Raw genomic sequence first — 12,893 nt, 5'->3', positions numbered from 1 at the left:
TCAGCATATCTGAAGCGATTGTTTGACGACATGAAAACCCTGGAACCTACTCTTCTGCAAATATTTGCAACAAAAACCGATCGTGAATTTCTGATGTGAACTTGAAGAAGTTTTATTTTTCGATTCGTTTTCATGCGATTTAATTAATAAACTTTATTTAAAAATTTCATTATTGCAAAAAAAAATTATTCCATTCCCGATTCCCGGGAATTCCAGAGAAATGAAATTTTTCATTCCCGTTTCCCGAGAATATTGCCAACCCTATTTATGACAGGTGTATGTGGTTTTTTGTGAAATGTTCATGGATTATTGTGTGTGGTATTTGTACTTTTGGTGTGTGTGTTATACTATGGCTATGGCAGAATTAAATCTTTACACCCACCATAGTCCCACGGCAAGCCTACGTATGTGCACTCAAGCACATACCCTTTAACTTTTCTCTTCTGCAAATGTTTGATACGAAAATGAATTCGTATTTCAAGCGAATCGATAACAAAATGTGATCGATTTATTTTGTTACTTCTTCGTATCAAATCTCATTTTTGTTAAATTGCTTTTTCAATCACAGGTGCCAGGAATTCCCGGGAGATGAGATTTTTCATTTCCCGTTTTCCGAGAATATTGCAAATCTCATCATAAAAAAAACCACCGTTGTTTTTATCGATAACTGCTCGGCTGGAATATGGATCGCTCTGCCGTAATATGATAGGATAGTAATAATAATTTGATAGTGCTTAGAAATGTTGCTGAAGCTTAACTATTATTAAAATTTGAATTTGATTAAGAATATGAATCGAACAAGTTAAAGCTCCTGAAATCTATCTATATTAAAAGGTAAGTGCATTTGAATGTTTGATCCATCATCACTCCGTAACAACTAGACCTGTATCAACCAAACTAGACACTGTTATTACTGGACATACGTAAGGCGTCGTACACAAATTACGTAACGCATGAAGGGGGGGAGGGGGGTTAAGTCTGCGTTACTTATTGTTACATGGGGGGAGGGGGGTTTGTTGAGATCGTTACGTAACTGTGATGTTTGCTCAAAATTGCAAATTTGGAGGGGGGGACAGGTTGTCCAGCGTTACGTCATTTTAGGGGGGGAGTCATATCGAACGTTACTTATCGTTACATAGGGGGGGGGGGGGAGGGGGTCTGAAATCTAGGTTTTTAGCGTTACGTAATTTGTGTACGACGCCTAATTATGTTGAGGAGGGTGAACCAAAGATTGACAAAGATTGGTAAAACGATCTTCTTATACTCCGGTTGAAAATTATACCTTTGTACGTAACAGTTTTTTGAATTTCCATTTTTCAGAAAATGGCGGGTTTTTTGAAGCGCGGTGTACGTACAGCTTCAAATTAGCTATTACACCACTTCATTTATTTTTCTAGCATGGGGACGTTCGCACTGATATAAACCAAGTTTACGAATTGCTCATCGTGCCGTTTCGCAAATTTATCAATATTGAATCTTCACATAGGTTTCCGAAATAAAAGAATGAGGCTTTTCGCTCACATAACTCACAAAGAAATGGTTTTTTTTGGGTTGTTTTCTTATAGCAATGTTTCAACCGTAAGGGAACGTAAGATAAATAAAAATTCGAAAACCTTTGGTTCGTTTTCAAACATTGAGATATTTTTTAAACTGTCAGTGGTTTTTAATTAAATATCCTATATCATTTGAATTATACACTGAGGTTGCGTTAATTCTGAATTTCGCGTGAAAAGTTTTTCATGAAAATTGTTGTAAAACGCGTAAAAAATTTCATCAATAAAACTGTAAAAATCGATTTCAATGTATCTCAGTTTTTACCAGCAAACACTAAAACATGCGTAGCGTTTTATAGTCTAATAAAGTTTGTAGTCGCTTTGTTCGTGATTTAATAGCTAATTGAGCTGCTGAATAATTTACACACTCATTAAAGAGTTTGATCAGTATCAAAACGCATTACCTCTGGTATAATGAGTTGTGATGCCTACATAGGTAAGAGTCAACATCTCCATAAAACTTAATGGTTCCAATAATCCTGAACCTTTGAATTCGACCAACTTCCGTTTGTTGAAAACCAAAACACAGTCTGGTATCGCGTGCATTTCATAACGAGCATTCCAACAGCCCAAACACGAGCTGCGCGGATTAGGCGAGAGACAGTGGACATGCACACAAACGTATGGAAAGTGCAACGTGCTTTTTGTTGTACTTCCTTCTACATCATCAACAACAACAACGAAAACGGCTCGAGCCGTGCGGTAGGCAGACTATTTTGAAAAATTTCACAACCGAAACGTTACAAGGTTCAGCTGTTGCAGTTTTAAAATACCCAACTTTGGCCACCCAATTTTCCGGTGGCGAAGAAAAAGTTTCGTTCGAGCATGTGGCCAAAGAAACCTCAAGACCAGCCCCAGCCAGCCGCTTTATTTCAAGGTTCGCTTAATGGTTAATGTTTTCGGTGGGAGAAACCGAGAGTGCAAAATTAATGCAGCGCACGGAATAGAAAACACAAAAAACGCCGACGGCGTGGCGGGCTGTGCTGACGTGCTCAAGCGTTATGGGAGTCGAGCTGGCGCATTTTTTCCGATGAACTTTACTGTTCAAGCTGCTAAAACAACTTGAACTCATCCGGTGGGAAGCATCTCGCGTAGTCGAAGCTGAGGTAAATTTGTACTGTTGTATGTTGTAAAAACAGTGAAAATTCCTTTTCAAATCTAATCACTACTGTTACCGGCCGGTCACTCCAGTCCGTATCTTCTACGTGCAAGCGTGGCGAAAGGGGAAAGGGAACTGTAATTGACGGTATGTTTCACGTTTACCGTCTTCCTAATATTACAGCGATAAATTTAACTGGGTCGTTCGCATTGATGCAATATTCGTGTAGTAAACATACTTCGGTACGCATACTTCGCATCGAATCGCAGCACCATCAGCAGCGCAGCGGATAACTGACTCGTAACAAATCCGCCGTACAACGATCGCCGCGGTTTCGCGGTCTGTTTTTCCAATTCGCTGCCTTTAGGCCGGCTTTCTTTGCTAAACCATCGAAGTGAACGTTCAGAATCAATCTATCGCATTATTTGTGCATCCTTCTCTATCTCTCTGTGGTTTGCATCAGGGTCACTTAACCGATCTTGATCCTATGGAATTAATCTTCGATTGGGTGACTGCATCACTCGCGCAATTTAATGGTTGTAATTGATGTTGCGTAGAAATTCGTGGAATTACCAGCAATTCAGTTTAACCCATCATCAGTCGCCCAATCATGAAATCGTATAAAAGATTCATCCAATGTGAGATGGATAGAGTAACGCTGAACGTATCACATCACAGCATGCATAGTAGAGAAGAATCAATTTGTTTGGAATATTGATTATCTAGCACAGCACTACTAGTTATCTTTTACTGTTGATGGAAATATTTCTTGGATGGAGGTAAGCTTTCCGTCGTATTTTGCACCGATGCTCTGCCATTCCGTACTCGAGAAGATGTTCTCAATCAGGAAGTATAACTATGTTTTCTTTGCCATGTAACTCATCTACTAAGTGCACTATATGGCATCCATCATTCTGTAGTGGATGTATGTACAACCATGAAGCTCGAAACTAGGAAACATTTCACTGCTCACATTCACCACCTTTTAGAAGCGGCATCACTTCCAGCTGCTTTTGCCTGTTCCCTGCAATCAATTTCGAATGCTTGAAGTGTTTGGAAATTACACGCTTTTGCTTTCCCCTAAGTATCCACTCGACACAGAAAACCCTTGACAAATATTTACGGCAGGTTGCTGACGTTACAGCTGAACCTGGTTGCACTATCCTACGTTCATCGAGTGAAGCAGTTCGCTTGATTAGTAATAATTCTAGTATGGCACACAGTGGGGCGACTCCATACAAAGATGCTTTCTAGGCAGAAAATGTGTTTACATTAAGGGGGAATGCCACATTGAAGGGTTATTTGCAAGAGGCTTTCTAGCATTTTTCTCTGTATTAAAAATAAACAATACAAAAAATCGTTTTTCGTAGCGAATAGGTATTATTTACACTGAGTGTTTTTTTTTTAAATTCAGTCCAAATTTTATTTTCTTGTTCAAGCTCAGCGTGTTGAGTATTATACGTTTTTAATGATAGAGAACTCAATTGAATAAAGCTTGCAACCTTGTAAAGCAAAGAAAAATCTGATTTTGCCATAGAGCTCTAAAATTTTGTATATTAATTCAACGACTGTATCCAAAAAAATAACTGATGATTTTTGGTCGATTACCCCACTGTAAATGGCGGAGGCTTCTGCAGTGGAAGACTTTACACAACCCAGAAAAGGAGCGATGACGGGCGGTTTCTCGACTCCACTGCTTTTCTAATGAAGAAGGCGGAGATTAATCAATTGCTCGGTCGTTCGGTGACCGGTTCGAGCCGGTGTGGAGGTGTTATGAAACGAGTTTTGCATTCGAACAGACTCACACTGTTGCTATTGAACCTCGTGGAATTATTTCACCTGATTGGGTTTTGTGAGGTTTGTTCTTCGACGTTCATTATGAGTTAGTTCAATTGGAAAAATGCTGCTAACTGCGAATCAGTAAAGTTTCTGTGCAAATCATAAAGCCAAGCAAAAAACTTGAAGAAAAAAGAAGATGAACGGGAAAATCTATAAATCGCAACTCCAGAAATTATTGTATCTCTTTCAATATTTGTACTTGATCAAGATTAAAATTGATGCTTTGACATCTGAACCCATTAGGACGAGTAAAATCTGTCGAATTTTTTACCCTTAAATAGGAGATGTAACAGTAGGCGGTTGAAGTCTACTCTTGAAGTCTGTGCAAGGCGCGTCCACACGTGATTGGTTAAAAATATGTAAAAATTCAAACTTGAAATTATCCATTAAGTTTTGATTGGTACAAAATTCACTATCGAAGTCCACACTCTTAGTAAAAAAAAGTTGCATAAGTTGCAAGAATTTGCAAGTTCTGCATCGAAAATGAACCTACCTGCAAACAAATCCGGTTCAAGGCCCGAGTCCAAATCCAGGCCACATATCACGAAATAATCCGCAAAACGACTGAACTGCTGCTGGACCGTATCGTTCAGCCCTTTCGGTTTGCCATTGCTTTCCAGGCTCGTAGTTGCACCGGCCATGCTGCTGGAGGCTCCAACCGTGGCGCCACCAGCTTCGCCGCCAAGGTCTTGCTGCGGTACGTTGCTGGTATGTCCATTGCTGCTGAGCCCATTGGAATTATCGCTCATACTCGTGGAATACACTTTGAGGGTGGTTGGTGGCTAGTAGAGGAGGCTCGAGCGCAACCGTAAGCGCGTCGTGCAATTTAGAGTTTCGAATGCACAGCAGTCCCTTACAACTCCAACTCGGCAATCAGGGTGATTTATTCCATTTACAACTTACACAAGATCATTTTTCACAACATATCACAGCGTTGGAACGAATAGCAAACCACAGAGCCCGAAAAACTTGGTAGTGAATGATGATAGTAGTAAAAAAAACTACACGCTCTCGAGTAGAGAATGTTTACAGAGCATGCACACAAAACAACACAAACGGATGACCTTCTTGATCAAAACAGAATCTTCTTTTTCCTGCTTCTCTACACGTTGAACATTTTAATTCAGAGAGCCACTGAGCGCACTACTTACACACTTGCCTGGTTTCTAGCATGTAAACGATGCTTTACTCATACATACACGAATTCTTGCTCTCTGCAGGGAAAGGATTCAAGATCGATTTTCTTTACTTTTTATTTTTTCTTCGTTTTCTGCTTCGCTATTTCATCTTGCAGCATCACTTTATCTGATTTATTGCATGATTTTCGAATGCTTATATCACTCTTAAAGGTTAACATTATTCACATTCCATTACTTGCTGTGTTGATCTGATATTTGCACATCAAATGAGAGGACAATCGATACAGTGACACCTAAATTCTTTTATCAGTACCCTATCACTAAACACGGTCTTCCACTACCTAATCTATATTGGATAAACGTTCGTGATGTTTTCCACAAGAATGCAATAATTTTCTTATTGCTTATTTCAAAAATTAATCCTTCTTCCAGTGTCTATCTGTTGAACTGCGTAGCGTGTACGGAACCGTCCGCATACGTCAACAGCAGAGGAAAGACAAAGATGTACTGAAGATAGAGCAAACTACGCAAAGAGAACCCACCCGTGGGTTGTGCTCTCACCCGCTGGTTTATTGTAGCGCAACGAACACTACCACGGATTTCTTGCATTCGCGTTTGGCGTCCTGTCCGTTTGACAGGTCGTTTCTGCGCATGTGTTGGTGTCATGGCAATGGAGACGAAGTGAAGTTGGCTGGGAAATTTCAACAGGGTAGTTTATTTGCGTGACAATGGCAGACACCTTGCGCCTTTTCATAAATTCAATCTTGAAAAGTTGATATCGATGTGAGTAATAGACCATCGTACGGTGAGCTTACGCATCTGAGTTTGACACTTTCTGACAAGTAGGTTTAAATCCCTACGAATGATAAGTCCTAATTGCGAAAGCAAACAAATCCTAACAATTAAAATTACAAATAACTAACAGTGTTGAGAAGTCACCATTCGTGATTGGACACACATACTCATTATTTACTAATATTTATCATATATACTAAAGCTACTAACAAATCCCCCCCCCCTTTAAAAAAAAAATCTGAGTTTGACAGATAATGGTACCAAAAACAAACGTTCAAGTAAGAACAATATATGTCGAACATTTAGTGAAATTTAAATACGTTATAAGCCACCTACTTACTAGCACTGCATGACTCATTACGGGACTCACGTCGGCAGCGGTGCCAGCTACCGTAACGTATTGATGGGAGGTACTTTTTCGAATTGACGGTTACAAAAATGGAAAGATTATAGCTTTTTAACCATTCCTGTGAATTTTGATGCTTCTAGCAAATGTCAAAGTGCCTCAAAAGGCCACAGAGCAATTACTCACCGGGTTCGTCGTTTTATCGCTTGCTTACGGAAAACTTTTTTAAGTCTCTGGAGAAGTTATCTTTGCTGGGGGCACATAAAATTTACAGGCTTGGTTGAAAATCTATAATCATTCCATTTTTGTAACTTTTTGTAACTGGAATCATTCACACAATTACCGGCAAAAACAAAAACACCGCTGCAAAATGCAGCTCATATTTCCATATTCTCCAATTTCTTCACATATTTTTCAATGGGCCGCATGAATAAAAGAGTTTACTCTGCTTCTCCCATAAGATTTGCAAGGGCTGAATAAAGCAAACGCTTCCATTCATTCGGTTTAATGTCTTCACAAAAAATTCCAATTGAATACATGTCTTCCAATCTGGCACCGCTGGTGCAGAGTGCCAATTTACTGAGAACAGTTGTGAATTGAGCAGCATTTTTACTACGCGCATGATTGCAACTCCAGAAGAAAGTACAAAGCGCAAAACGTAAACAAAAATATAACCACAGGCAAAAATTTAACGTGCAAACGATTCGGTGCGATGGTCTATATAGACAACTATATATATACACACGAAAAACGAAAAGTACCCACATTCATGTTGATTTCACTCAACGGGCTCGTTCCGTGCAGGAAGCCGATTTTGAGTAGTTGTAGAATAATTCAATAGAAGGTATATAGCACTAAGAGTAATAATACGTCAAAAACACCCAACGTTTAGTTCAATATTTTAAACTATGCTTTGTGTAGATTTCTGTTGATTTCATTCGATTGAATTAATATAAGTTGAAACAAGCAGACATTTGAAAAAAAAAAAATCTATCTCAAAACCTACTTAAGTACCTTCCAATTTAGTGTAACTGGCTTCCATTTTTTCCCCTTCAAGCGCCTCCGTATCTAGCTCCATTCTCACAATGCAATGTTAATCTGCTTTTTAATTGACAGCTGTTATTCAAAAACAAAAGCACAGAAGCACGTTCGTCACTTAAAATTACCATCTTAAAACCAAAACTACCAATTTCAAACTAATCTCTATCACTTCCGCGAAATCAATTTAATCACGCGGGTTATGAATTTTTCAACCAGTTTGATTTTTCATCCAATATTGGGTTCAAACTATTTAATGTTGAATTTTTGTCAAAATACCATCATTGAGTAAAAGCATGTTTGAAATCAATTAAGTTGAAATGACTCAGCGTTTGCATTGCAAAACTACCCAACACGTAAGTTGTATAAGATTTACATCATTTCAGGTAGTTTGTACGCTTCGATTGGATAGATTTTGTTTTCCGTGTAGACCTGGACTGAATCGCAACGAGCCAAAACAACTGTCAAACGAGCGAGCCAAAATGAACATAATGAAAAATTGTATCGAACAAGGATGAATATGAAAGAATTTAAAAAACCAGCGATGCCAGTGCTGCTACCATTCACTACGAAGGCCTTATATATACAGTGTCTATAGTCTATAGCTGTTACGTTCGTTTCGAGTAAACCCTCACCATCGTGCGTTGACATCACACATCGGAGTTTGATAGATTGTGGTGGATTCAACAGTTTTACTCTTGAGTTGAATTTTAACATACCCAGAAAAGTTTAAAATGCCCAATTATGCGTATTCAGACGTAATTTTTTGGGTAAAAGTGAGTTACCTACATTTGAGCACCTGAACGGAAGTCATCATTCAGGTGAAATTTGATACCTTGAATCATCAATAACAATATCAAAAACTACTTCGGTAATTTTTGTTACAGTCATGTTAAGTAAATTTTCAATTGAACTGATCATTACGTAATTTCAAAAACATCATATCAAGAAGACTGGCATCTCTGGATCGATCGCATACAAATGGCAAGCGTCAAATCAAACAGCGCACTCCATCTATTAAAGGTGGAAGTTGGCTATGAAAGTGGTGGTAATTACATCGCTGCGAAGACAGAGTGTGTGTATGTGGTAATCCAGCCTGTGCGTTCAGCTTGTATTCGCAACGACAGCACACACACTAGCATGCGTTCAGTAAAAAAAACTTAGTGTGTGTATCAGTGCTGATAAAAGTCATTTTCCCCAGCAAAATTCTTCGAAAATTACAGCCAATCATTTTCAATTTTCACTTCCAATTATCGCAGCACTCTTTCAGATACACTAGATTTTCGTCCTAGTAACGTGCTGTATTACTCAGATGAAATAGATCGCGCGCATCGTTCACGGTTACGGAATAAAATTTGACGACAAATCCAACCAAATGATCTTCACTTCAAAGCGAAAAAGAAAAACAAACAGTCCACTCACCCAAAATAAACCTCACCAAACACTTTTTCACTGACACTGACCGATGCCTTGACAATCTTCGTTAACTGATAAACTGATTTTGTTGTCTTGCTTCCATCGCATAAAATATAACGAGGTGTTTTGACAGTTCACTTCCATGCAAAAAGCGGGAAGGGAGAACTCTGAAAGGATTGTAAAAAAATAACGTTTATGGATGCTTTTTTTCACTTTCACTCAAGAGTGTCAACAATTATCAACCCTGGTGTGTATATCGATACCTTGCTGAATCGATTGGAAAAAGGAAATAAGTGACTTTTCACCTACGCAAACTAGTAAACGTGTAAAGCCGTGTAAAGTTGTTTTTGTTTCCTCCAAACTGTAAATCATCGCATCTCGTTGCTTCGACGTTGGTCAACACAGGTGCTCTCCAAAAGCTCAAACCGGAAAAATGAAGATTATAGCTATTCAACCATCCCTGTGAATTTTGGTGTCCCTAACCATTACCGTTTTTTCAGAGACCTAAATGAGTTTCCTCGTAAACATAACGTTAAAGCGACGAACCCGGCGAGCAATTTCTATACGACACTCTCACGTGAGTTGACCCGTTTTAGTAATCGCTAGGGGTCCCAAAACTCGTAGGAATGCTATAATCTTTCATTTTTTTCCGGTTTGAGCTTTTGTAATACATTTTTTTTTCATTTTGTCGACCAGTGTTATGTTCAGCAGGTTCTTCCGATTCCCAATAAGCTTAAGACAGAATATTCATAACAAGGCAATCCACGAGGCAGCTGAAATCAGCTGATTTCAGTTTGTTTTCAACTTTTGATAGCCTCAGGTATGTACGAACGGTCGCAACTTGGATGCAATCCGGATCGAAAAGCGTAAAAAACAAACTTTGTCCGATCGGTTGTTCTAGTATTGCGAGCGGCAATCCTTTACACACCAATAAAATTCACTTAATATTTATTTTCCGACATTGAAAGATTTCGTGTTTGGTTGTTTTGGTTTAGCAACTTGGAAAATAACAACAATAACAAACGTACAAGCGATGAAGCATCACTCGTGGATTGCCCTAAAAGTGTTCAACTGAATATTTGTCCAGCTGCTGAAAACATAGCATTGCAAACAAAACAGTGATGTGTTCATCAGCGAATTTCTTTATTTCACCAGCTCACCTCGTTTTGACCTGGAAGCGCACTAACTGCTGTCAAACCCCTTCTTTATTCGCTCGATTTTGACCCAGTTTTGGCTAAAGCACTAGAGTTAAAGTTTGGACGACTGTCACTGAAAAGTTCCAATCGAACTGTCAAAACTCCTTCCAATCGAGCATAAGAATGTTTGACATGCCAAGTTTGTCTTAGTAGATGGGAAGTATTGTGATTTAGCAATAGCAAAATGCGAAAGAAGAGATGAAACTCGAATATAACAAAAAACAAAACATTGAATTCCAAAAATTTTTACGATATTTCATTTTTTAAATGGTTACAAAAATCCTAACGCCATAGACATCCTTTCTATTGTCTCTGATCTTTTGCTTCTGATTAATTTTTAATTTTGTTTTTCCTCACTGTTGACGACTGGATGAGGTTCTGAGTTACTACGGCTGTTGGTGATACATAGAATTTTGAACGGACATTGGTAGCATGTTTGGAGTGAGTTTAATCAAACGACATATTATCCGGTGTCTCACTGAGCCACAAACTTACTAACTAACTTACTTACTAACTTTTCCATTCTCCGACACGAAGCATAAATCATCGTGATTGAAGTGGAACTGCAAAACATTTTTTTATTCGGATTGATATTTTCAAAACGCCAAACTTACGCTACAAAGACGTGTCGTTTCTGTTATTAAAAAATCCGCCGGTAATTCACAAAACTCAAGCCATTTTCGAGGATGATTTTTATTGATGGGGAATCGAAAATAGCTCATGTTTTCAAAATTTCGTGATGTTCGATTTGAACAAAAAAGATAACAGCCATTTATTTTTTCACTACTAGGTATATGTAGCAAAACAAACTGAAACAAAAAACTATGAAACTGAAAATACGAGTAGTCATGTAATGACTTTTATTTTTTGCCATGTTGCTAGTTCTTTGAAATTTTAGAATGGCTGCCAGATCGACGGAAATTCAGTCGGCCAAACTTTAACTCTAGGCCTTTAGTTGTGGCCTGGCGTGCTGCCCGGGCTGCCCGAAGCGCACTGTGAAATTTGTCAGCTTCAACCCACCACCGCACATGCTTAGTTCGTAAACAATTATCTGGCATCTCTTTTTTACTTGCTTCGTAAATGGCGATGCCGTTTTTTCATTGCTCGGCAGATTTGCCCTGACGCAGTTGAATAAAGAAATTAGGTCCTAAAGCTATACCAGTTTTTATATATCATTTGAAAAAGCCGCGTTTTCTGAACAAAACGTGATTTTTTAAAAAAATTTGTCGTTCACCTCCGATTCTTAAATGAAAAATTAAAAAACTGCTCGAAAGGTCTAAGATGACGTTTTGCCCATGTACGGTATATGAGAGAACTGTCATTTAAGGTATTTCGAGCAGTTTTTTATCCTTCATTTAAAAATCGGAGGAAAACGATAAATATTTTTTAAAAATCACGTTTTGCTCAGAAAATTGCACTTTTCCAGCTGATATATAAAAATCAGAAAACCGTTTAAAACTTTAGGACCACATTCGCTATATGTTTCCCTCAACGCGTGGCACTAATACATTCGTACGTAAAATAGGTCTATAGAGTTCTCCAAGCGAGATCTCACGAACATCAGCACCACTGCAATCTAAGATAGTGTGCGTAGAATTCATCTCTGTTTATTTATATTTCGTTCGAGATTCTTACAGCTAACAAAAAGTTCTTATATAAAATATCGACATTGCCATATTTATGTAGTGCAACTGGGGGACCACAAGACAGATGTCGTTAGTATATTAACGTATTTTGATTCAAAATTTAACACACGATTTAAAATTTTTTTATATGAACATTAATGTCTGTTCCCTGTGATTAAATTCTTCATGCCTGTATTTGTTGTCAAGTTACCAGTCACCTTCAGCAATAAACAGGTCCTCCCCCTGGGATGTGGGTGGAGATTGTTTTGACGTTACTGAAACGGGTGACTTTTGCTGTCATTTTCAATGTCAAATCTGACTAAAACCAAACTGAATCTTCAAGTAGAATTTCCGAAATGTGTGCAATTTAATTGGTGCATTTTAGATTGGTTTAAGTTTAAATTATCCTAGCTCTTAAGTATACTAGCCGACAAGGTTTCATTTTCATAGCATGCTCCGTCGCATATCGAATATTGTACGATTTTCTTCCTCCAGATCCAGTTCGTCGTTAAACATGTATAAAGATTCAGGAACTAATTTCGCCTCTCTAAGTCCGACCGAAATTAAACAGTGGTTGGAGTCGTTCGACACGGTGCTAACTGACTGTGATGGTAAGATTCTCGGAATTCTACTTGCGTTACTTTATTCATTACAATTTCTTTCTTTCAGGTGTTATTTGGGTAGACAATAATCCGCTGCCACAGGCGACGGATGTAATCAATAAGCTAGTTGGAAATGGAAAACAGCTCTTTTTTGTGACGAACAATTCCACCAAGACGCGACCTGAGTTCGTAGATAAATCTGTCAAGCTGGGGTTCAATGTTGGCATAGTAAGTTATGAATCAAT

At 38.4% G+C, this 12,893-nt stretch overlaps 2 protein-coding genes across 6 annotated transcripts in view; one reads left to right on the top strand and one right to left on the bottom strand.

Moving 5' to 3' along the window:
- LOC129719487 (DENN domain-containing protein 5B) overlaps nt 1-6,133 on the bottom strand; it is a 43,888-nt gene extending 37,755 nt beyond the window's left edge. For all 3 annotated transcript variants that reach the window (XM_055670856.1, XM_055670854.1, XM_055670857.1), the window contains exon 1: nt 4,985-6,133. In XM_055670856.1, coding sequence (XP_055526831.1) covers nt 4,985-5,240 — 256 coding nt within the window. In that variant the 5' untranslated portion in view covers nt 5,241-6,133. The remainder of the gene's footprint in view (nt 1-4,984) is intronic.
- The window catches only part of LOC129719497 (glycerol-3-phosphate phosphatase-like), a 393,537-nt gene that overhangs the window by 379,824 nt on the left and 820 nt on the right, over nt 1-12,893 (top strand). Inside the window, exons 2-4 of one of the 3 annotated variants that reach the window (XM_055670875.1) lie at nt 12,389-12,481; nt 12,542-12,657; nt 12,716-12,876. In XM_055670875.1, the coding sequence (XP_055526850.1) occupies nt 12,561-12,657; nt 12,716-12,876 (258 nt within the window). In that variant the 5' untranslated portion in view covers nt 12,389-12,481; nt 12,542-12,560. Of the gene's footprint in view, nt 1-12,342; nt 12,482-12,541; nt 12,658-12,715; nt 12,877-12,893 lie in introns of those variants that run through there. The other 2 variants (XM_055670876.1, XM_055670878.1) reach the window with 2 other exon arrangements.

Source organism: Wyeomyia smithii, chromosome 2 (assembly GCF_029784165.1).
Source record: "Wyeomyia smithii strain HCP4-BCI-WySm-NY-G18 chromosome 2, ASM2978416v1, whole genome shotgun sequence".
Classification (NCBI taxonomy): domain Eukaryota; kingdom Metazoa; phylum Arthropoda; class Insecta; order Diptera; family Culicidae; genus Wyeomyia; species Wyeomyia smithii.
This window is presented reverse-complemented; position numbering and strand designations above follow the sequence as displayed.